The sequence below is a fragment of the Lissotriton helveticus genome, chromosome 3_1 (assembly GCF_964261635.1).
Source record: "Lissotriton helveticus chromosome 3_1, aLisHel1.1, whole genome shotgun sequence".
Classification (NCBI taxonomy): domain Eukaryota; kingdom Metazoa; phylum Chordata; class Amphibia; order Caudata; family Salamandridae; genus Lissotriton; species Lissotriton helveticus.
In genome coordinates this window covers 1,836,869,378-1,836,890,941 of record NC_136061.1, presented here as the reverse complement: position 1 = coordinate 1,836,890,941, position 21,564 = coordinate 1,836,869,378, and the positions used below count along the sequence as shown (strand labels likewise).

Here is a 21,564-nt window from a genome sequence, read left to right as displayed (position 1 = left end):
AGACGTATAGAATAAACCATCATTTAGATATATTTTATGTATGCTTAACTAGAAAAAAACATATAATCAACAAGGGGGAAGAGGATAAATATGTATTTAATTAGGTCCTACACCCACTCTCCTCCTAAATGAATGTAACAAAACATGACACTGGGGTAGTTCCTCTAGGGGGGTCAGTTGGGGCCCTAATTAGAATGGAATCACCAGACCTGACCAAGGGGTTTACTGTGTATCCAGATCGTCAGAACTTAATGCTCTCAAACACCCAGAAAATATTCGGCCTTGCAATACATTCAGATCTTGAAGAGGACCTTTAGGCATCAGAGGCCAATTTTGAGAGGACTTTGTTGGATTACGCTCCAGTCTTGCCCATCTGGTGAATTTTAAGCTATGCCATGCAGTTTGTAATGACTGATGTTACTTCAAATGTTTCAATGATTTTATCAATGATGCAATAGAATATGTAATGAGTGATGTAATATATATGATCATAAGCAGTGAAGGGCTAGGCCGTGATTTATATGGACTTGGGATAAGTATCTCTGGTTAATTGCAGTAGTTTTGTTCATTTAAAACAATATTTTTAAAATACATTTTCACCTAACTATAATGTCTTTTTAGCCTTTGTTGTTTTTAGTGAATTTCTAAGGTTTTTCTTTTTTAAATGTAAAGTAAGATATAATTACAGTTCCTACCTGTAACAACACTTTAACCTTTGTTTTTTTCAGTAAATTTCTATGTTTTTAATGTGAAGTAAAATTGTATTACCAAAGATAAAGCCAACCCACCCTTGCACATGGCCAAAGGACATGCGCAATGTGTGGTTGGTCGCAGGCCCTGCATCCAACTCCCCAGCAGGTAGCCAACACCCATGCCACATGAGGCCAAAGGAAGGGGGGGTTAGCTTTACATATTGTGATAAAATCCCCTTGCCGCATAACGTTGCCGTCAAGCCAAAATATTTAGATAGTTGTAAGAATGTCATAGCTCTGAAGAGTGGCTTGGGGCTGTCATTATAAGGATGAAACCAGTATTTCACAGACGATTTACGGCAGTGATCCCCCTCTGCCAAACTCTACGTAAGACCCTAAGTTCTCTAGGTTAGAATAATCTCACAATATAGTGTTCTTATGAGACAGTGCAGTGCAGTGTTACATGTCTTACAAGATTCTAGAATGGTGAATCTTTTTCAATAGAATTAATGTTGATGATACTATAATAAGATTTATGGAATAAAACAAGCAAAATTAGATAAATAATAGGCTGTCTGTAGAAAATATTTTGTTGCTTACAATTGACCTGGGTGTTATTTTGTAGATATTTTGGGTGCATATCAGAAGATGGTGATGGTGTTGCGGGAAAGGTTGTTATAGCAAACCTCTCAACGCACCTATCTTTAGACAAAGGTGCACTGGAAATAATGCTAAAGTTCATGCTTTTAAGAAGTGCAGTGCTTTCACACCTATTTTTAATGATCATTTTGATTCTTATAAAGCACACTACCCCAGTGGCCTTCTGTTGCTGAGATGGAGATGCAGGAAAAAAAGCTAGCAAAATAAATTGGTCCTAAGAGCATTCCTGAAGGCTAAAAGGTGGGGTTTCTGTCTCATGGCTAAAAGCAGTTGGTTCCATGATTTGACGCCATGAATTTAAAGCACCGAAGTCTCTTGTTAACTTTTTTGCAGATATTTTGCAAGTTGCCTCATGTAGTATAAAGATCAACCAAACTTATACATTTTGATTAGATTCTCCTGGCATAAATTGCCTGACTTGGGCAAAGGCTTTGGGGGTCATTAGGATCTCAGGCAGATCGCAACCGCCCGCGTGGCGGTGGCGATCTGCCCGAGATCCGTCCCCGCTCGCCACCCATTTCTCACGGCGGACCGAAAGACCGTCTGCCACTTTTCCGCCCGGACAACAAGTCGACCGGGCAGAAAAGAGTTTAATATGGTGGCGGTGTCTGCTAGACACCGCCATCCAAATTATGAAGGGGGCGGACACATGCCTTTCCGTGGCGGCAACGGCATGCAGGAATCTCTTGCCGTGAGCCCGTTGCAGGCCCCCAGGGACTATGCGGGGTGGGGGGTGCACATGGGGGTACCAATGGTACCCCCATGCATTTCAATATACAACGTGGCAGGCACTGCGTGGTGCCTGTCACGTTGTGCATTGAAATGCATGATGTGCATTTTTAGCATAGCGGCAGGCGGTGCTTTCAGCACCGCCCGCTGCAATGTTAAATATGCAGGATGCACCCGCCACTGTGGCGGGCGCATCTTAATGGCCCCCACGGACCCCCACCCTTGTGGCGGGCGGTCCCTTTTCACGCAGGGATGGTGGGCGGACAAATACCCCAGCCATCCTAATGTGCCCCTTTGTGTCTAAGGCAAAGGAACTTAGCTGAATTCTGTGCTCCACAGGCAGCCAATAAAGTTTCCTTTTTATTGCAGACACATGGCCGTATTTCTTAGCATAGCAGATCATGCAAATTGCTGCATTTGCATCCTTTGCAACTTCACCACGAATTCCACCCTCATGCCAAGAGAGAAGCTGTTGCAGGAATCAGGCTTAAAGGTTACACAGAAAGAAACAGTCATAGACTGCATATTTTTCAGACACTATGGAAGACCTCTTCTTAGCAGATGGATGATATATTAACTCACGATGCAGACTTGACTGATTTAAGGAGGTAGGGTTAAATCATTGTCTAGGAAGATTGAAAGGATTTTGATGTTAGAATTGGATGAGGGCCATACTTACCGGCCAATATGCTTTGTCCTAATGATCTTTGTCCTTGCAAAGTAAAATTAATTTCATTTTACTGGGATTAAGCTTTAAAAATTGAAAGCAGTCCAATGTTGGACCGCTTCCAGGCAGCTGTTTGCTAGGAAAGAATTTGATTCTTGATCTAGACAGGAAATGATCTGAGCATCACCATGCTTAGGAGTAAGACACAGCAGTGAATCACTGTAATCAATACTTGTGCATAGACTTTGAAAAACAAGTCAGTTGGGGAGGCTTGCTGAGCCAATCCAAAAGGTACTTCAGTGCCTATCATCTAAGAATGAAGTAAACCATCTAAGTACAGAGATGCTTATCCCTACCTCTTTTACTGAATTAACAATGATATGACCACCAACTGCATTGAATGCCCTGGAGAGATCTGAAAAATGACTGCCATAAATTGGCCGTTTTCTACGATGGATTACAAATCTTCTGTAATGAGAAGAATAGCAATGAAGCCTGCATGGAGATCATGTCCTCCCCGTAAGCCCCTGGCTGGGCGGTGCCCCAACTAATCAGAAGGCTGCCATGGCTTAGGGGAGGGAGCCTGGTTGCCTGCTTCCTGTCCTGTGGGAGGCAGGAAAGCAGGAGCCAAGAAGACGGGGACCCGGCCGGCGGAAAGGTACGTTTATAATTTTTTTTATTATTAAATTAAACCCCTCCCCCATGACCACCCTTCACATGTTACCCCCCAAACCCTTATGCCCACACCCGCCACCCATGACTGGGGTGTACTGTGGATGCTATCACTCTACGAAGCCTGGTCGCAATGGCCTTTGCCAGCACCTTAGCGTCCAGATTCGATATCCAGATTGGTCAATATGAGCTGCAACTGTCAGGGAGCTTGCCATTCTTAGGAATATTCACTATTGCGGCCAACCGTTGGACCTCAGGGAAGCAGCCAACTGACCTGCAGCTAACTGACCTGGTCTCTTGAAACATGTTAAACATCTGTTGTGCCACCATAGTAACCACTCCCTTGAATAGGGTCCTAGGGCTTTACCTGATTGTATATCTCAAATCGCACCTTTCTATATCCTAAGTTAAATCCTGTTCCAGTTCATTTTGATCGTCAATTGATAGCGTGGTTAGGCAGATGTCTCTAAGGAGCTCAGTGCAATCATTCCCTGTCCTAGCAGAGGTAGATGTATATAGCGATTCATAGTAGCCAGCAAATATTGCTGAGATCTTTTTCCCAGTTCTATGTACATTACCCCTTGGAGCACACATTTCCAAGAGCCAGTTATTTTCCCTGTCCCATTTTCCCAACCAGGAAATCATTTTATTGGCCTTGTCACCTACATCATAAAGTCGCTTCTGCTGCACTCTTACCTGTGTCAGGGCCTTATGCTCTGCTAGGTCCCTCATCTCTTTTTACTTAAGTGAGATTTGATGGCTCAAGGACGGTTTAGATAGTTTGCCACCCAGTGCCATTGCAACAGTTGAGTGATCTCCTTTTCAAGGGCCCCATATTTCAGTCCCTGTTCCTTCCTATTCTCCACCATTAAGACCTGGTCATAGCCCCTTATCATTGTCTTGAAAGCCTCCCACAGAATACATGTCAAGTCAACCCACCCTATGTTATTCTGATAATACTGTTCTGTTCACTCTCGTACCTCATCTTTTGATTGTTTATCCTTAAAAAGCCAGTGTTCCAGTCCGGGTGGCAGTGTGGCATCTTTAGGGGGTCCCTGTGGCAGCACCTCCACAGGGAATGATCTGAAATATCTTGCGCCTTATTGGCTGCATTGCGAAATAATCCTGCACAGGTAATGTGTGTCAGGATATGTCCAGGAGGGATTAACTGAAGTGAACTGCTGAATCGAACGGAAATAGCTTCGCCACAGGATTATGTTCCCCCAGTAGATCTACCAGTCACATTGCACTCACAAAGGCTCATAGGGAGTCTGTGCCTGTTACTCACCCTGTTCCCGACACTCTTTCCTGTTCTGGGTCCATGGTGGCATTCATGTCCCCCCTCATCAGTAGCACGCCAAAGGCTAATTCCAATAATAAAGCACTCAGTGCTGGTAGAGTGTCTGTGTGCAGTTTCGGTGGTATGTATACCGCATATATATTGAAGACCTGGCCCTCCCATGTACCCGTAAATGCAACATATCTATCTGATTGATTGTGCCAGGCTGTACCCAGAACAAAGGGAAGAGAAGATCTGACCAGTATCCCCAAACCCCTAGAACCCGCCATAAATCCCTCATGTGCAAGAAGTGTTTAACCATATCTGTCTAGGGCTTTAAAATTAACTTTCAACTGTGTCTCCTGCAGTAGGACTATGTGTGGAGCATGTCTACGAAGATACTGCTGAACCACAATGCATTTAATCTTGCTGCATAGACCATTGACATTCCTTGTCATGACTCTCAGGGTGTTTTCATCATGGGATCCACTGTGTTGTGGTCTATGTGGGTCATCAAATTCAGGTAGGTGGGTCATTGTGTCTAATGTGGCAAGCTCCCAACTGTTAGATTCCTGTACTGTAAGTGGAGAGAGGGCACCCTCCACCTACCTCCAGTGTCCAGCATAGCTATGACTGCTGAGCAAATTAAGAAATTGTAGGAAATAACAAACCAAAAGTGAAACGAAAACCCCGGTTGTGTAACTCCCCCCACTCTGCTGTCCTGCTCGATTGGTTTCAAAACCTCCCTCCACCCCAACTTGCAGAGTGCCTGTTGCTCCAGAAAAAATATTACCATCAATAGGGTGATCCAGCGCCATTGAGCAGGCACAGCAATGGTTACTTACTCCTTATCTCCCCATTTTTATGGCTATCTCTGTTTCCCGCTCGTTCCCATTGATGTTCTCAACGCAGCCTTGCTCCATGCCTCCCACTTTCAACATGCAGACCAGGTTGTAAAGGATACATTCAAATGCCTCATGCAACAGTGGTATTTAAACATCTGCTCTGATTCGTCCATAGTCTAAAGAGCAAAACAAATTTTGTAATACAAAATAAGATGATGGACGGAGCGCTGAAACTTTTCAGACACTCACCCTGTCACAAATCTGGGTTGAATCCACCATCATTCTTCAGCTCACTTCACCGCCCCAGGTCAGACCCAGCTATATGGAAATCAGTCTTGACCCTGTGCATCATGGGAACAGTCCAGCTCGAACTGCAAAGCCAGGTCTTCCCTGGACTAGACATGCCCGAACCCAGTCTTGGCACTGCATACTTGTCCATTTTATTTGTCTGGATGGCCACCGGTCCTTTGGGCTTCATCATAGACTCCCACAGCCATGCATCCATATGGTTATGTCGTAGATAATAAACGTGGCAAGCAACTTGTCCTGTCTTCTCATCCACCTGGGTGCATCCCAGCCAGCACCAAAGGTGGCTAGAAGGACCTCCCTCCCATCTCAATCCACTCTAGCTCCAGATACCTCCAATGGGTATTGCCGGGTGCCACAGCAGTGTCAGAATGGTGTCCCCAGAGTCTTTTCACAGTTCACAACAGTGGGGAGGCTCCCAATTGCCGCAGGCAGTCACTATGGTTCCACTCCAAGATGTCCAGTGTCACGCCCTCCCTCCACAGATCTGACAGTGCGCATTGCGCCACTCCACACTCAGCCAAAGCCCATCACGGGGGCAAGCCAGCAGGATCATATTTTCTGCTCACAGCTCTGGGCCTTCTGCAGTCTCAGGAGAAGTATGTTCCCCCTTCCGACCTAGGCCCCTGTCTGCTGGGCCCTGAGCCTGTAGGTATTTTGCCTTGCCGGCCAATCAGGATCACCACTCGCTCAGTGCTACTGCACCCTGGCCCGCAGGACAGGTTCACCGCTCCACCCGGTTCACCATCCCTCCCACAATGGGAGCACCTCCTTTACATATTTACATTTGTATTTGCATGTGATTTATAAAGCGCCGGATCACCGCAAAGGAGTATCTCCGTGCTGCACAGAAGCTAAAGACAGGTCAGATAGATCAGTAATAGAATAGTTCAGTCTTCAGGAGTTTCCTGACAGAAGTAGATTAGAGCATTTACACTATTCCATGGGCAGGAAGTTCCCGAATTTCAGAGCTAGGTAGGCAAAAGTTCTGCCTCCTGTTCGTAGTTTCCAATAACGGGGTACCACAAGCAGCCCTTTACCCTCTGATTGAAGCAGTCTGCTCGGGAGGTAAATCTTACGTTTTTCCGCCATCCGCCAAGTAGCTCGAGCTCTCACCATAAAAAGCCTTATGAGCTAGGAAGCAAAGTCTAAACTTAATAAGTTGGCGAATAGGAAGCCAGTGAAGCTGCTCCAGCAGGGGCCATGGAGAGGTTCGAGGAGGCACCTTGAGAGCCAAGGGTGCAGCAGCGTTCTGGACAATCTGCATTCTACTCAAGAGGGATTCATTGGCCGATACTAAAAGAGCATTACAATAATCGAGCCGGCTAATGACTAGTACGATTCATAACAGGGGGTGGTGATGGACAGAGTATCTGAATTAAGCAGAACACTCCTACCCAGTCAAAAGATCAGGGCTTGATCCATCACCGTTTTTTAGCTCACTGCACCATCCCAGTTCAGAACCTGGCTACATGCAAATTAGTCTGGCCCTGGCCCAGTGCATCATGGGAACAGGGCAGACCAAACTACCAAGCCAATTCTTCACTGGAAAGGAAACAAGCTTCCGGGGACCGGTTTCTGGCATTGCAGCCGTCTTCGGCCCGGCTTGCTTGAATCCTGATGGTGCAGTGAGCAAGGGACTCACATCTGAGTATACCCTTCCACACTTGTGGTGGCCAAAACGATTCATAACAGGGGGTGGTGATGGACAGAGTATCTGAATTAAGCAGAACACTCCTACCCAGTCAAAAGATCAGGGCTAGATCCATCACCGTTTTTTAGCTCACTGCACCATCCCAGTTCAGAACCTGGCTACATGCAAATTAGTCTGGCCCTGGCCCAGTGCATCATGGGAAAAGGGCAGACCAAACTACCAAGCCAATTCTTCACTGGAAAGGAAACAAGCTTCCAGGACCGGTTTCTGGCATTGCAGCCGTTTTCGGCCCGGCTTGCTTGAATCCTGATGGTGCAGTGAGCAAGGGACTCACATCTGAGTATACCCTTCCACACTTGTGGTGACCAAAACGATTCATAACAGGGGGTGGTGATGGACAGAGTATCTGAATTAAGCAGAACACTCCTACCCAGTCAAAAGATCAGGGCTTGATCCATCACCGTTTTTTAGCTCACTGCACCATCCCAGTTCAGAACCTGGCTACATGCAAATTAGTCTGGCCCTGGCCCAGTGCACCATGGGAACAGGGCAGACCAAACTACCAAGCCAATTCTTCACTGGAAAGGAAACAAGCTTCCGGCGACCGGTTTCTGGCATTGCAGCCGTCTTCGGCCCGGCTTGCTTGAATCCTGATGGTGCAGTGAGCAAGGGACTCACATCTGAGTATACCCTTCCACACTTGTGGTGGCCAAAACGATTAATAACAGGGGGTGGTGATGGACAGAGTATCTGAATTAAGCAGAACACTCCTACCCAGTCAAAAGATCAGGGCTTGATCCATCACCGTTTTTTAGCTCACTGCACCATCCCAGTTCAGAACCTGGCTACATGCAAATTAGTCTGGCCCTGGCCCAGTGCATCATGGGAACAGGGCAGACCAAACTACCAAGCCAATTCTTCACTGGAAAGGAAACAAGCTTCCGGGGACCGGTTTCTGGCATTGCAGCCGTCTTCGGCCCGGCTTGCTTGAATCCTGATGGTGCAGTGAGCAAGGGACTCACATCTGAGTATACCCTTCCACACTTGTGGTGGCCAAAACGATTCATAACAGGGGGTGGTGATGGACAGAGTATCTGAATTAAGCAGAACACTCCTACCCAGTCAAAAGATCAGGGCTTGATCCATCACCGTTTTTTAGCTCACTGCACCATCCCAGTTCAGAACCTGGCTATATGCAAATTAGTCTGGCCCTGGCCCAGTGCATCATGGGAACAGGGCAGACCAAACTACCAAGCCAATTCTTCACTGGAAAGGAAACAAGCTTCCGGGGACCGGTTTCTGGCATTGCAGCCGTCTTCGGCCCGGCTTGCTTGAATCCTGATGGTGCAGTGAGCAAGGGACTCACATCTGAGTATACCCTTCCACACTTGTGGTGGCCAAAACGATTCATAACAGGGGGTGGTGATGGACAGAGTATCTAAATAATTTTGTCCACCCTAAGCGTGGAAGGGTATACTCAGACATGAGTCCCTTGCTCATTGCACCATCAGGATTCAAGCAAGCCGGGCCGAAGACGGCTGTAATGCCAGAAACCGGTCCCCGGAAGCTTGTTTCCTTCCCAGTGTAAGAATTGGCTTTTGTAGTTTGGTTTGCCCTGTTCCCATCATGCACTGGGACAGGAACAGACTAATTTGCATACAGCCAGGTTCTGAAACTGGGATGGTGCAATGAGCTAAAAAACGGTGTTGGATCTAGCCCTGATCTCTTGACTGGGTGAGAGTATTCTGCTTAATTCAGAGACTCTGTCCCTCACCACCCCTTGTTGTAAATAATTTTGTCCACCCTAAGCGTGGAAGGGTGTACTCAGACATGAGTCCCTTGCTCATTGCACCATCAGGATTCAAGCAAGCCGGGCCGAAGACGGCTGTAATGCCAGAAACCGGTCCCCGGAAGCTTGTTTCCTTCCCAGTGTAAGAATTGGCTTTTGTAGTTTGGTTTGCCCTGTTCCCATCATGCACTGGGACAGGAACAGACTAATTTGCATACAGCCAGGTTCTGAAACTGGGATGGTGCAATGAGCTAAAAAACGGTGTTGGATCTAGCCCTGATCTCTTGACTGGGTGAGAGTATTCTGCTTAATTCAGAGACTCTGTCCCTCACCACCCCTTGTTGTAAATAATTTTGTCCACCCTAAGCGTGGAAGGGTATACTCAGACATGAGTCCCTTGCTCATTGCACCATCAGGATTCAAGCAAGCCGGGCCGAAGACGGCTGTAATGCCAGAAACCGGTCCCCGGAAGCTTGTTTCCTTCCCAGTGTAAGAATTGGCTTTTGTAGTTTGGTTTGCCCTGTTCCCATCATGCACTGGGACAGGAACAGACTAATTTGCATACAGCCAGGTTCTGAAACTGGGATGGTGCAATGAGCTAAAAAATGGTGTTGGATCTAGCCCTGATCTCTTGACTGGGTGAGAGTATTCTGCTTAATTCAGAGACTCTGTCCCTCACCACCCCTTGTTGTAAATAATTTTGTCCACCCTAAGCGTGGAAGGGTATACTCAGACATGAGTCCCTTGCTCATTGCACCATCAGGATTCAAGCAAGCCGGGCCGAAGACGGCTGTAATGCCAGAAACCGGTCCCCGGAAGCTTGTTTCCTTCCCAGTGTAAGAATTGGCTTTTGTAGTTTGGTTTGCCCTGTTCCCATCATGCAGTGGGACAGGAACAGACTAATTTGCATACAGCCAGGTTCTGAAACTGGGATGGTGCAATGAGCTAAAAAACGGTGTTGGATCTAGCCCTGATCTCTTGACTGGGTGAGAGTATTCTGCTTAATTCAGAGACTCTGTCCCTCACCACCCCTTGTTGTAAATAACGGCTAATGACTAGGGCTTGAATCAAAGTTGTGCAAACAGATAAGCGCAGCCACTACGCAGAAGACTAAGAGTGTGGTAGCAGGTCCCAGAAGTGGCTATGACTTGATCCCTCCTAGATAGAGAGTTGTCCAATCGGACCCCCAAGATTTTAGCCATGGGTTTCGGGACAGGGGCAGGGTCTAACATAGCAGGTCACTAATTTGGGGAGCATGTCATTTGAGGTGTGCCAAATAGTAAGATCTCTGTCTTGGCAGCATTTAGCTGCAGGAAATTTTCTGTCATCCAACCAGATATAGCTTGCATGCCCTCAGCAAAACGTTGTTTAGATAAATGTATGGTATTATTAAAAAAGAGAAGAAGTTGAGTATCATCAGCATAGGAATAGGGAGTAAATCCACATTCTCTAATAATCCTGGCAAGGAGGGCCACGTACACATTGAACAGGGTGGGACTAAGGCAAGAACCCTGGGGCCTCCTCTTGGTGAGCTTCAGGGTCTGAGAGCGAAAGGAGCCCAGATGAGTGCGCTTGTCCAGAAAGCTTGCAAGCCACTTTAGAGCCTGTCCCTGTAAACCAATCTCTCTCAATCGGGGAATCAGTTTCTGATGAGAGACAGTATCAAAGGCTGTTGTCTGATCCACCAAAACCAGCAGCACTGCCTTGCTGTTGTCCAATGCCAATTTGATGTGGCTGTAACACTGATGAGGGTGGTTTCAGTAGGGTTGTTAGGCCTGCGGCCAGACTGGGAGGGATCAAGGATGCCTTGCGATTTCAGGTATCCCATCATCTGTGTGTTTACGAGTCCTTCCATCAGTTTGCTCATAAGCGGCAGAAGCGAAATTGGGTAATAATTAGCCAGCACATCAGCAGTACCTGTGCTTTTTTCCTGATTGGTAGCATTTGAGCTGCCTTCCATTTAAGTGGGAGAACCCCTTCACTCATAGAAGCATTTAGGATGTTGCAGATTGAGGTGGCATGAAGAGGGGCAAGAGAGGCAAACAGATAGGCAGGCATTATATCTAGAGGAGAACCAGATTTTGCTGTTTTTAACATGGCTTCGGCTTGTGGAATCTGCATCACAGGAAAATGTTCAAGGCACGCATCAGTCCTACTCAAGGTTTAGGGCGGCAGGTTAGAGGGGTCAAAGGAATTAGGAATCATTAGGAAATTGATTGTAAAATAGATTGATTTTTTCCCCAAAATAATTAGCAATGTTATCGCACAGCACCTGCGAAGGAGGAGTCTGCCGGGAGCAGGCAATAGGATTAGTAAAAGTGTTAAGAACTTTGTAAAGTTCCTTGGTATAATTACACTCCTGATTTAGACTTGAGATAACATGGGCTTTGCGTGCCTTTGTTTATATTCTTATGGTAACTTATGCTAGCCTCAAGCAGTGTATGAAGTGGGCGGGAACGGAAGGGCACGGCGTGCCCCTACTTTTAAAAATGATCTTACTCCGTTCCCCTACTTCTTAGTTTTGAAAAAGGGTACCGGGACTGGAGGAATAGCCGTACTTTTAAATGACACTTTTATTTTTCCGCATGTGTGGTGCAACGTGCATATTGAGGAAGGCCTCTGCAGTGCGCCCGACCTCCTCCCCTTCCCCGCTGTGTCTAGGGGCCTGCAAAGTAAGAATGAAAGGGCCATCAGTGTCGGCTATCTCTGATGGCCCTACTGCTGCCGCCGTGAGCGGTGATTCACACCTCTTTTGTGAGGACGCTGCCTGCCTGCCCCACTGTGACCTGTGACAATGGTCACATAAGGAGGCTTTGGTGTCAAGCAGACTGACAGACGCCACCTACTCAGAGGCCAGTGCAGTTGGCGGCACCACCCATGCCAGGCTCATTGCGGGCACTTAAAATCCATACATGTCAAACCTTTGGTTACAAATAAACAATAGCGGTGCCCTTCAACAATTTCATGAAACGAAAGAATCAAATGGCAAATAAAATACAGCGACAAGGAGCTGACAGAAAGAAGTATCCTGACGCCCTGGAACATACATTTGAATATTGTGGTTTTTTTGTTGACCTGTAAGAGCAATGATAGTGAGCAGCGCAATCTAAAAAATCTGAGCAAAAGAAAGATTGCATTCTTCTTACATGAGCTAAAAAGCAGTTGATCAATCATTCTATCTCAAACATGTAATATTCAGTTTTAAGTAGGTGGGCATGTGTGCCCGTACTGACACCCTTGCAGACATATATGTGAAACTGCAGCAGTTTGGATTCCAGCAGGTTGATCATCCATTTTATCAGTCTCAGAAGGATGAAAGTGTGTCACTGAGTTGATTTCAGTAACCTGGCATTTATAGTCCAAAAACCACAGATTCATCTTTTGTAGCAAGCACTTCCTGCACTACAAAATGTTGAATAAAAACAGAAAGGTTTTATTAAAGGTAAGACTCCAATTGTCATTTACTAAAACACCTAACCAAAAGCCTCTAAAGTACCAAATACGCATCAGTCAAACTTGTTAAAGTGCTTTCATTTAAACAAAAAAATCATAGTACTAGAAAAGAACAATGCACAATTGGTTTGTTCAGATAGTAGTACATTTACACTCAGAGGGTTACATGAATTTGCCAAATTTAGATACGGTTTCGTCTGTAAAGGGATTTAAGTGGCAGATAACTACCCACCAGTAGCTCTCAGGATGTATTGTAGGAGCTTGCCCGTCAGTGGAGTTCAGGAGTATTTTTTTCTCTCTCTCTCTCTCCACCTACATCCGGTTATGGGAATTCTCCAAAAGGTACAGAGCAGAAGCAGCATACCCTCTTGTTAAAAGAAAAGTGTCTAGCTGCCGTCTGGTAAGAAGCCTGAAAACAAGCAAAAGCTTCCTAGCACACACACTGATGTGTTTTTCTATTCTTTATTTGCCTGAGTTTTTCATTCTTTCTTCATCTCCTCCTTCCTTTCTGTCCCTTTCTATTTGCTTTCTTTTTTCAGTTTTCTTTTTCATTCATTTCCTTTGTTTCTTTCATCCTACTTCTTTTATGGTCTCCTTTCTGCCTATTCCACTCCTCTCTTTGTTTGTTTCTATGGTTCTTTCTTTCATTGTCTACTTCAATCCTTCTCTTTTTTCTTTCTCTTTGTTACTTTTTTTGATTCCTTTGCTTCATTCTCACTTTCAGTTTTTTATTGCTTCTTTTTCGTTCTTTCCTTTTCACATTTGCTCTGTTTCTTAACTTTGCATTTTACTTCTTTCAGTTCTTTTTTTCATTTCTTTCTTCTCCTTTTGTTCCTGCCTCTCCTTTAATTCCTGCACTCCACTCATCCTTCCTTTAGTGCTTCTGTCATTAAGATCAATCCCTCAGAATCTATGACATTTAATGGTCCTAGTTAAAAATGTAATGTATATGTTAGAAAAATTGTGCTTTATTTGCGAGTGTACAGTGGAGTATTTGGGCATGCATTTTACCCGTGGACCAATAAAAACCCATGCTTTTAGATCCTATAATGTCCTTGACACCAGTAATTCATAATCCGGAGTCATTAAGGCTAGGTGTGTTTCCGGTCAACAAACAATGTACTTCAGTGCGATTAGCTAGATGAGTGGGTTCTTTTGGGCCCTAGTTTACTTAATCCAAGTAGTGTCATCCAATTTATTGCATGAGATAGGCCACAAACAAGAACAAAGGGACAAAACTGTTTTACTCACAGGTCAACTTTCCAGAGAGCTGGTGTGGCATGGTGCCCTGTGACAATTACATCAGAACTGGAAACTAAAACGTCAGCATTTAAGTTGTGTGTCCTTTACATACCCATATCTCATCCATATTAGGGTGTAGCTCAGAATGCTTTTCATTTATCAGAAGTAGCTCTCACCGGAGAAATGTTTGGAGACCTTTATGCTACACTATCCCACCGTCTGGATGCAGGAATACTGCTAGAGGCATATCTTGTCTCAGAATCAGGGCTTGGTAGTGGCATCGTGAGATGTACAGATGACACCTCGACATACACCCGCCTCTTGCGCCCAAATCTCATCTGTATTGTGGGGCCATGCATCTATGTCAGCACCACCTGCTATTCCACTCGCAGCAGCTAATTACTCTGTACCTGTTTTGCAACCCCGGGGCAGCACCTTATCAGACTGTGTACCATCTTTTGTAGGGTCCCTGCGCCAACCTGTTTGCTGATACCAAAATTATATTAACCTAATTTGAATGATCTTCCTTTGTTTCTGGAATTGTACCCGAGACACTAGAGTTTTTATGGAGTTCAATATGATAGAGAGTTCCTGAGTGTTTTTATAATGGGGCAGAATTGGGTTGTAGCTGAAGACAGTGCGAGTTTCATTCAGTGGGGCAGAAGGGTGTTCAGTGGGGATAGGATGTGACACTATGGCCAGAGCCACCGAATTTGGAACTGGGGGACCTGGTTCAGCCTTCATGCCTAGGCCATCAGACCCCTTCTGAGGGAGCACATTCCCAAGATAGACCTTAGAAGAACTGGTCTCTTAGCACCAGCAGGTGAACCCTACCGGTGCCCAGTGTTGGTTAACCTTGAAGACCTGTCCACCACAATCCATACTGATGTTCACCTCCAGTCTTGCCGGCAGGCCTACAAAGCAGCACACCCTAGAGCAGCAGTGACTTTGTCACAGGGGGCACAAACCCTTGAGGCCAGTCCACCTCACCCATTCGTTCCTCCATTGGCCTTGTTCCAATAGTACTAATGCACCTCACCAGGGATTTGCAATGCAGGATTTGCATGCACACCAGACAAAGGAGCATGTTTTTAACACATACTAACAGTCTCTGGAAAGCTTTCACCTCATTAATCCCAGTGTAACATGCAAATGCAGCGGTGAGAAAGGTGATCAGAAATGGTTAGAAAAAGGGAGGAGAAGTGCCAATGAAAGAAACGGCATGGCTCGGAGACAAATGGCTTATGATTCCACTTATAAACGTATTTGGAATATTCTGTGATTGGAAACATGTCCCACATTGTAAATGAATTAAATATAAACAACTTATATATTAAACCTAAAATAAACATGTTTATCGATTGTTTGAATTAAATAACGTTATAAGCTGTAACTGGTCAGTGAAATGCCAAATGCACTAAAATTTGCTATGTTTTGCTATTTCTAGCCACACCTCTGACTCCGCCCACTAATCCAATCCTCTGCTTATTCCCGCCCCCTGAGTCGCGGCCTACAGTTCCCCTACTTTTTTGTCCCCACTTCGACCACTGGCCTCAAGGAGTGATGCACTGTCTCTCCAGCTGCCCTCAGTAGTCGGACGTCTCCCACTGCATCCTCATTCTTTTCAGGCCGTCTCCGGGGTGTCTTTCTATGGGGCCACACCTACTTCCGAGCTGCGGGCCTCGGCTCCTCCCCCAGCAGCTCTGCCACGACTCTCGGTCTCGCCTCTTCCAGGCGCTCCTCACCAATTGGCCTGTAGGAAGGTAGAGCTTTGCTCTGCCTCTGCACTCGTCAGAGTCCTCAGCCAGAAATTTTGCTCGACCTCACGGCAGTGCGTCACAGCCGCCACAGCCCACCAGGCTCGAAGCCAGTCCGGCTTGTGGATGTCAGTTGGGCTTCCAGGCAGGTAGAGGAAAGGCATAAGGACGGCACTGTCTCAGCCCGCCATCTCCCAGTTCAGCCAGCGTCTTGTGTTGCAGATCAATGGACACATTTTAGGGGTTTTCTAAGAGTTAGGCTCGGAGCTCTGTTAGGTAGCAAACTGTCTTGGTCGACGTCAAGCCACATCCCCTCGGGTGTTACTATTAATAAGAAATGTACATGGACTCATCCGGTTAATACCAGAAAACAAAGCTTTGACCATTCCACAGAAGCATCTTTAAAATTTGCGAGGACGTTACGTAACAAACCTCTGAATTCCGTGGTTTAAATATAAAATGCATGATGCCTTGCCTTGGCAACATTTGGAGTAGGGGTCTGGAGCTATTCTAATGTGAACGCCCTTCAGGTGTCAGAAAACACATTTTTAAGAAGACTGTTGACTCTATAATAGTCTTCCTAAATACCTTTGTCACGCATAATTGGGGCTTGTCCCAATAGTAAAGCAGCACCTTTATTGCTATGGAGACCAATATGAGTTAGACAAGAAACCTTGTTCAAGCAGGTGCTAGTTAACGATTATACGTTCTTAAACAAAGCACAGAACCTCCCTTGGTTATCCTATATTAAGGAACAGCTGGCCCAATTGTGGAGAGAAGACTATTATTTCAATCCACTTTTAGAAGCGTCCATCCTAAAAAAACAGCTCAAACATATTTTCCCAACAAAGGCTACAGCATGAGTCCAAAAAGAAGCACGTAATGGAATATTTACCTCTTATTACCACCATTTCCATGGAATCACACCTGATGTTTCCCCTTTACAATTCACAAAGATTTTATCTGATCAGATTTAGTATAGCTCACTTATTGGTTTCTTATACTAGTTCAGCGTTTCACGATATACACTTGGATCTTTGTCCCTGTGATTCAGTATCCGCTCAGTCACGTTTACATCTTTTTTTCTTTTGTAAATTATACACTCTTCCTCAAAAACAGTTTTAGATTCCCTGAATATTAGAAGTTCTGGATCTGAGTTGTGTTATTTACAGTTTCTTCATTCGAATTGTATTTGCCGGATGGGTTATACATTTTCATCTACAACCACCTGAGGAAGATAGCGGGGAAGTAGATAACTGCATGTGGTATTTCCTTGAGTTGGATCTGTCTAATAGAGATAGGTTGCACTTTGCTTATTGATGAAAGTCCGCTCTTTGAATGTCTTTCGTTATCGGCACTAAGCACTTTTCTGTATTATTGTTCTTTTAGCCTGGGGATTTCTCTGGTACTGTTTTTTCTCGATGTTGGTCTTAACAGTAATTATACGTATCTTGTCCTTCTACAAAATTATGAATTTGGACTGTAAACATCTGACGTAGGCCATGCTTAGCAAATATTGGAATATGATAATCAACTATCCTGGTTTTCTAATTTCCTATGTATTTTTATTGATTTTTAAATATACACATATTATTGTATGCTTTTATGGTTATACTAGTTATTGTCTACCAAATAAAGATTATCTGAACTGAACAACAGTGAAATTAAGTAAGAGTTACATAGGGGTAAATAGAATGTTCTTCAGAGTGACAAATATATGGGCCTTTCTGCAATGAGCCCAACAATTCCTGTGACAGATGTTTTTCAAACAATTAAAAGTGCGTTTCATCGAGTTCCTAAACCCCGTCTTTGTCTGGTACTTACATCGAAGAACTCATGCATGGCCCTTCACAGTAGTCTAGTTCAACGAGGCTGGAGCAGGACTTGTACGTGACCTCGACTTCCATTGTCTGCAGCGAGCACGGTTTAGTTACATTCACTGAAAAAAAAAGAAAGAAAGAGAAAGTCAGTGTAAGTCAATCACCGTGCTGAAAATGGGGCAGTCATCACAAGGGAATCCCGAACACATATTGAGCAGATTCACTGCTTGTAGCACTGTGAGCTGCTGTGAGACAATCACATTCAAGGGGAAGATGTCTCGTGAAAACCATATGAAGCTGCGAGGTGACATTGCCACGTAAAAAGGAACAGACTAGACTGCCTCACAGATAACAGTCAAATGTAAGCTCACAGTACTGTGTCCACTGGTTATCGGTGCTCTATCTTAAATAAGCACTATGATGCAATGTGTATGTGTTATTTAGCTCTAGATCAGTTCACCATCTCTTAGAACAAGAATCATTGGGAGGTAGTTCCAGTCTGTGATATCTGGCAGGACCTCCGGTTTTGTGACCATAAATAAAACAAGCATTTGCAATGCAATCGGTCTCACCTTTGGGATCTTATTTGTATTTAGCTATGCAGCACATTAGGCAGGGTGCTGAAGCATCTACTTTTCTTTAACATGGAAGCACCAAACTGTGTGACATGCCGGGTATGGGAACACATGTAGAGAAATATTGCCTTTCAGCGGGAAATGGTATAATCGAAAGCTTTATTTTTCATGTAAAATCAGGGCCTTTGGTAGTCATATCACGGAAAATACTAGATTTGAAAGAAGTATTCTCTACGGGTGCTTGTGGAAGACAATTTCTATGGATTGGAATCTGGAGAATGCTAAAGGGATTCTAGTATTTTACTGACCTCTGCTGGTCATTCTCTATCAAGAAAGTTAAACAGAGGCAGTTGCAAGACAAATATAAAAAAGAAAGACCCTAAGCAGAAAACAATTCTGGTATTTAACTGCCTCTACTGGTCATTTTCTATCAAGATAGTTAAATAGAGGCAGTTGAAAAAGCGGAAAGCAGTTCTGGTATTTGACTAACCTCTACTGGTCATTTTCTATCAAGACAGTTAAATAGAGGCAGTTGACCAGAAAAAAAGTCCATAAACGGAAGCAGACAAGTCCAAGGGCTGATCTCCAGAGCCCGCAAAGTACATGCACATATAAGTATGTACTAAAGTATATACAAGAGGTCTCGAATGCATGCCCTAAAAAGGGGGAGTGGGAGAATGAGAGAGAAAGCAGAAACAACCACGGTAAAAAGGCAAGAAAGCTGTGATGAGAGGAAGACAACAGAGAGAAGGACTGAGCAACAAAGAGACAAGCAGTGGGGTAGCGTGAAAAGAGTCAGATATAGACTCTTGGTAAAAAGGGAAAACGGAGACAGACAAAGAGAGATAAAAGTGATTTTGCATAAATATTGGCAGGATGTGTAAATCCTGTATAAAAGCTAGATTTAAGAGCTCTTTTCAATTCTATCCCGGGGATATGTCTAAGGCTGTATCTCAGGCCCCAATGGTCTTATGAATATTTAGGGGCCTCTATTTTACAGCAGTTTATTTGGTACTTTGGTAAATAGTTTTGTAATCCAATACAGATCATTATTTGAATTGTTCGATCTTTCATCCTTTTCTCCTAATTTGATCTCTGGAGATTTTGATCAGAAGAGGGCAATCTTGACATTGAAATACCATGTCAGGTAAGCGCAAAGTTCCCCATATCACTTCCTGCCTCTGATGAGGCCTGATGTTTTTGTCTTTTATGACCTGCCATGAAAACTGGCTCTTATTTGGAGGTTTTACAAGAACCACTGTGAGCGAAGCCTCCTCTGGTCATACCTGTGATCAGAAACGTAATCAAAACCAAAATTACAATATAGTTAGTTTCCAAACACCTTTATTTGGGAGAATAAACTCTGTGGATGTACTGAATTGACAGATGCGGTTGTTCATAGGCCCAGAATCTGATGTGCCTCTCCTTAAATTTCCCAACTTCCAGATGTCTCACTAAATCTATCTCTGTTCTTCAGGGCTCACTCAGAGGTTCTATGTACGTTGTTTAGTGCCTTTCATTTAACCTACCATTACATTGTTTGCAGTGTTTTATGGTCCTCTGAAAGGTATTCTTCATTTGTGGATTCTAAACTATTCAAAAATATCAACCACAAATTGCAATATTTCTTTGTCACTTCAGTACATTAAAATATTTTCACAAAAATATATACCACTCTAGTCTTATGTTAAAAAAGGGAAAAGGAAAAAAGGCGTGTGAGGTTAACATGACATTTTATGGCTTGTTTTGGGGCCTATTTTCTTTTTGCCGCTCACATACACTGATTGTTTGGTTGGCTGCCTCATTGACTTTAGGAAAATGTGAGGTTCTAGTTCTGACTCAGTGCAAAAGGCTCGTGTAAGGGTAGGAACTTTACAAGAAATTGTGCGGTACATTGCAGTACAGTTTTGCACACATCTTGGATTTGAGGGATTTTGTTGATTGTTTGATGGTTTATTTGTAATATCCTTGTCCCAAACGGCCCCATGTCATTGTAGTCACCTTCAGCGGCTTCCTGGATCTTTTGCAAACAGAACGCTGAATGTTGCGACATGTAGACCCATATATACAGTAGGGAAATGATACCTTAATTGAGAGTCAGTCGGTGGTTGCGAAAAGTAATGACTGGATGATACTTACCTTTATTCTTGACGAGGTGTCAGTTGGTGGCTATGTATTGCAGTCCACTTAGGGAGTTGTGCTGTAACAGGGCTTGCACAGACAGGTTTTGAAAGCAAAGTAGTGTCACTTCTCGTGAATATATCATGACTTTCATGGGACACAACTGACTCATCTCATAAAACTGTTGGTTAACTATGGTCGGACATTGTTAGCATTGTATTTAATAGATAAAGCGCTTGACTTTTCGGTCCAAGCCACCAAAACTGCCTCTACATGTGTCGGGCTAATGAAAATGCTCCGCAAGGTGCTCCCCCTACTTCCATTCCAGGCGAGGAGAGTCATGGTTCAGGCCCTGATACTCTCCCGCCTGGATTATGGAAATGCGTTATACATAGGAGCTCCGGCAGCAGTGACCAACAGGCTTCAAGTCACGCAAAACTGTGCCGCCCGATTACTGTTCAATATTCCCCGCTGGCAGTCAGCCAAGAAAGCCCTAAAAGAACTCCACTGGCTTCCAGTGGCTGCCAGAGCACAGTTCAAGGCCATGTGCATTCTGCACAAATCCTTCCACCGAACAGGCCCTACCATCTTGTTCCCCTTAGTTGTGCCCTACGCTCCGACAAGAGCCCTCCGCTCGAGCTCACTGCATCTCGCAACTACTACCAAAATTAACAAAGCCCGATGGGGCGGCCGCTCCTTTTCCCACACCGCCGCGAGGCTCTGAAATTCTCTCCCCCTAGTCCTTAGAGAGAATAATAACCGGATGTCATTTAGGAAAGGTCTGAAAACTCATCTATTCGCAAAAACGTGCTGATCCACCCTATAGCTTGCCACAGTAACCAGTCAAAGCGCTGCGAGGCCTCCGGGTGGTTACATTCTATATAAGTGCAATTTTTCATTTCATTTCATTTAAGGCTTCGTGCTTGAATGAGGACAGCCATGGGAACTTCTCTGCACAATTAACATGTTTAATGAAGTAGTACTGGTGGTTCTCTAAAGGATTCCTGTGTGTCAAATGAGAGGAGACTGGCCTGTTTCAGCTGTAATGAAACACTTTCTGCCGGACAGTGTACACAGGCCTATGAATGTTATGTTAGCGAAGCTTATAAAGCGCAGTTCTACCCATCGGTGTCCTGGCGCCACACACTGACTCACTGTAAGCCCTGGCGCCACACACTGACTCACTGTAAGCGGCGTGTCTAAACCATGAATAACCAGGTCTTCAGTCCCTTTCTAAAGGAAAGGAGCTCTGAGGCCTTCCTCAGATGTACTGGCAGACTGTTATTGGACTTCGCCGCACCAT

At 44.7% G+C, this 21,564-nt stretch overlaps 1 protein-coding gene across 1 annotated transcript in view; it reads right to left on the bottom strand.

Annotated features, from left to right (window-relative positions):
* Positions 1 to 21,564, bottom strand: part of LOC144823881 (mucin-2-like) — a 1,553,567-nt gene that overhangs the window by 27,108 nt on the left and 1,504,895 nt on the right. Inside the window, exon 41 of the mRNA XM_078682769.1 lies at positions 17,570 to 17,684. Within this exon, the coding sequence (XP_078538895.1) occupies positions 17,570 to 17,684 (115 nt within the window). The remainder of the gene's footprint in view (positions 1 to 17,569; positions 17,685 to 21,564) is intronic.